The 3925-nt window shown below is 42.6% G+C and overlaps 1 protein-coding gene across 1 annotated transcript; it reads right to left on the bottom strand.

Annotated features, from left to right (window-relative positions):
• Window positions 1-655: 655 nt before the first annotated feature.
• HTR1A (5-hydroxytryptamine receptor 1A) lies at window positions 656-3398 on the bottom strand. Its single transcript, XM_040340376.1, has one exon. It carries the CDS (start codon window positions 2706-2708, stop codon window positions 1470-1472), a length of 1239 nt encoding a protein of 412 aa, XP_040196310.1. The 5' UTR covers window positions 2709-3398; the 3' UTR covers window positions 656-1469.
• Between the last annotated feature and the right edge of the window lie 527 nt (window positions 3399-3925).

The following is a 3925-nucleotide window of genomic DNA, read 5'->3' as shown; positions in this document are numbered from 1 at the left end:
ATGGATACCTAATGTCAACAAGATTTCTAACTCTGCTTTCTGTACAATAGTGATAAAAAATGGGGATTTGCAATCATTTATGACAGCCAATAAGAAACCTGATATATAAGCCTGACTACACCAGACAGTTGATAGCTGGGTTCTAACTAGTTGCTATGGTTTGCAAAACATCCTTGATGCTTGTACAATAAATTAAATAAGCTCCTAATGAACTTTAATAAAGCAAATATTAATGTGCAGACTGTAGTTAACCCAATCAGCAATCAGCTTGTATTATTCATACAAAAAAAATGATTGGCTGCTGTGAATGTATGTGCACAATATCATCAGACATGTTTGGTATTATAACCAGAAATGGGCAATGGGCAAAGACTGGCTGGTACAATTATTTCTATAACTAAAAACCTTCATTTAACTGTGTGGGCATTTCAATTATGCAAGGAGAGGCTATTTGCTTTCTATTATATCTAAATCACAGCCATGAGTTAACATCTGATGGCAGCATAAACAGTTCATCTCTGATTGGTTACTAGGGGTAACAGCACAGCCTTTTTCTAGCATGTTATAATAATTTTCACCTCCAAGATGCCTCCTTTTAAATCTCAGTGAATGTGATTTCATTATGAATTGCTTTGCATTACACAAGACAACATGGTTTGCACTGCAAGGCAAAGTTTATTAGCAATAAACTTGCAAGTTGTATGATCACCAGCGAATATTGCAATTTAATACTGTACATTCAGGCCAGAATTACATGTCTACATACAATACTCACTGTTCTAGAGTTTTCCTTTTTTAAGACAATCTTATTTCATTTAAATAGACAGTTGAGCTTATGCATAGGATGATTTTTTTTTCATAATAATGCAACTGAGATGAGTGGTGGGTATTGCAGTGGATACAAGGGGCTATCTACAATACCCATCACTCCCTCCAAATGCAACTAAGGGGGTCAGAGGAAAAAATAAAAGTTGTTACATAATGGCATCCCTGTGCCAGTACAATGGTCTTTAAGCCACCTGGTTTAGTTAACATGAAATAACAACAAGCAACAGTTCATCAGCCTCTTGGTCTGTGCAAATATGTTTCAAAAGACAATTTTAAAATTATCCGACTGCCATGTAGTGGCTATGAAAAAATATTGAATATATATATATGTATATACAGTCTATAGAAATTCACATTAAAATAATGGCAGCCAATAAACCTAGGTTTTACATAGTTCAACATTTATGCATTTTGTTAGTCTGAGTCCATCAAAAAAAATAAAGATAGAGAAATAAAAAAATGTATGAAAAAAAAGTGGGCAAACTCGATGGACTACTTAGTCTTTTTCTGCCGTCACTTTTATATGTGTAAACCCCCTCCCCCTCCCCTTCCTCGGTTGCTCAAGGCTTTCAAGGGAACAAGCATTAAAGTAAGGGCTTCTGTAATGGGCACAAGGCAGGCAAGAGCAAACAGGATCGTCTTCACTGTCTACAGTATTTGCACTTGATGATTTTCTTAAAAGCACTTTGGAAATCTTTATTAAAATAAGCATAAATAATAGGGTTCAGGAGAGAGTTTGAGTAGCCTAGCCAATTGATGACATCGAACAGCAAGTGTGGCATATGGCAGGATTCACAGAATGGTAAAACCAGGGCAACGATAAAGAATGGCAACCAGCAAAAAATGAAAGTGCCCATAATGATACCTAGCGTTTTAACCGTTTTTCTCTCCCTGGCCAGTGCCACTTTCCTCTTGGAATCAGCGCTCCTCTCATTCTTCTTCTCGAAGCATGTAGGAGATAGGCTGTCACTTGAATGGTTTGGCAGCGTAAGGTGGTTCTTAGAGTTGGCATCATTATGGATCTCAATGATCTCCATGGCATCCCCATCTTCATTGAGCCTGACTGCCCCATTGACACAGGCGTTGTTGGGTTTGGGCTCCACACTCCTCTTCCAGTTCTTGCTGGGCTCCCCATTGCTTTTCCTCAGGATGGTTGCTGGGGAGATGGACAGAGAAGTGTCTGCCACTTTCTTCTTCTCAGTTTTCTTAACAGTTTTACGAATCCTGAACCTTGCTGCTTTAAATATCTTACCATATAATATCAACATTAGAATTAACGGGATATAAAAAGCCCCAAAGGTGGAGTAGATAGTGTAACCTGGGTCTTCACTGATTTTACAAGCATCAGGGTCAGACCTGTCTTCAGATGTCCTCCAACCCAACATGGGTGGGATGGATATTGAGAAGCCCACTATCCAGGTTATGCTAATGAGAATGGCAGCTCTCCTAGGAGTCCGCTTGTTCACATAGTCTATAGGGTCTGTGATCGCCCAGTATCTGTCCAAAGCTATAGCACACAAATGGAGAATGGAAGAGGTGCAACACAAAACGTCTAAAGAAATAAAGATATCACAGGTTACCTGGCCCAGAGTCCACTTGTTGAGAACTTGGTTGTGAGCCGCCATGGGTAACACCAAGACTGAGACCATCAAGTCGGTGACCGCCAAGGAACCTATGAGATAGTTGGCCACCGTCTGTAGAGTCCTTTCCAAGGCTATGGCTGCGACCACACAGGCATTGCCAAAAATCGCACAGAGGATCAGTGTGCCCAAGAAGAAGGAGGTAATGATCTGGTAGCTGAGGGCTACCTCTTCGAACTTGGTACCATTCCCCTTCTCTGAAGAATAGTCTGAAGAGGTAGTGTTATTAAATGCATCCATCCCAAAGAAACCAAAAGGTAAAGGTAGTAGAAGAGGAGGGGGAGGGTGGGGGGATGGGAAGCTGGGACCAGGACGTCCTGTGCCTTGTTCACTTGGGGTGAATGGACGCCTAGGCTCCAGATCCGGACTTCTTTAAATCAGGCATAGTTTCAGAGGTGATGGGTACCACTCCAGTCTGCGCTTCTTGCTTCTGCGAATCATTGGCGACTGATGAAGTGTAGAATTCCACAGAGTGCAGGAAAAAAAGAGAGGACGTCAGCGCTGATGGTGTGAGCAGAGCACTAGGACATGGGGGGGTAAAAAAGAGACTGTCTACCAGATGAAATCCATTTCTCCCCCCACACCTTGGTCCTCCTGCCCTCTATAGGTGACTTGGACAGCAATGAAAGGCGATACAGTCACTAACTTGCCACTCAGAGAACTACAACTATGCTTGCTGTGGGAGTCTATCCTCCTTGCTGAGCTGGGATTGTATTGTAGTTCCTTTCATAGGGAGAACAGGCGGAGCTTTACAGATTGGCACTGCTGTCTTCCCTCTGCCCATAAGATCGCTCTCTCTACAAGCTTGCAGATCCTCAGCTGGTCCCTACAGATCCCCTTACATGCCAACCCATAGAAGGAAACTTCCCCCTCTTACCAATGCAATGTGCTGCCTTTTCCTTATTAACCCCTTCCCTGCTGAAGATTGCAGAACATTGCAGAAAAAAGTCTCTCTCTACAAGCTTGCATATCCTCAGCTGGTCCCCCCAGATCCCCTTACATGCCAACCCATAGAAGGAAACTTCCCCCTCTTACCAATGCAATGTGCTGTCTTTTCCTTATTAACCCCTTCCCTGCTGAAGATCGCATAACTTTGCAGAAAAATGTCTCTCTGTACAAGCTTACAGATCCTCAGCTGGTCCCCCCAGATCCCCTTACATTCCTATCCATAGAAGGAAACTTCCCCCTCTTACCAATGCAATGTGCTGCCTTTTCCTTATTAACCTCTTCCCTGCTGAAGATCGCATAACTTTGCAGAAAAATGTCTCTCTGTACAAGCTTGCAGATCCTCAGCTGGTCCCCCCAGATCCCCTTACATTCCTATCCATAGAAGGAAACTTCCCCCTCTTACCAATGCAATGTGCTGCCTTTTCCTTATTAACCCCTTCCCTGCTGAAGATTGTAGAACATTGCAGAAAAATGTCTCTCTGTACAAGCTTGCAGATCCACAGCTGGTC

This window comes from Rana temporaria, chromosome 1, assembly GCF_905171775.1.
Source record: "Rana temporaria chromosome 1, aRanTem1.1, whole genome shotgun sequence".
Classification (NCBI taxonomy): domain Eukaryota; kingdom Metazoa; phylum Chordata; class Amphibia; order Anura; family Ranidae; genus Rana; species Rana temporaria.
This window is presented reverse-complemented; position numbering and strand designations above follow the sequence as displayed.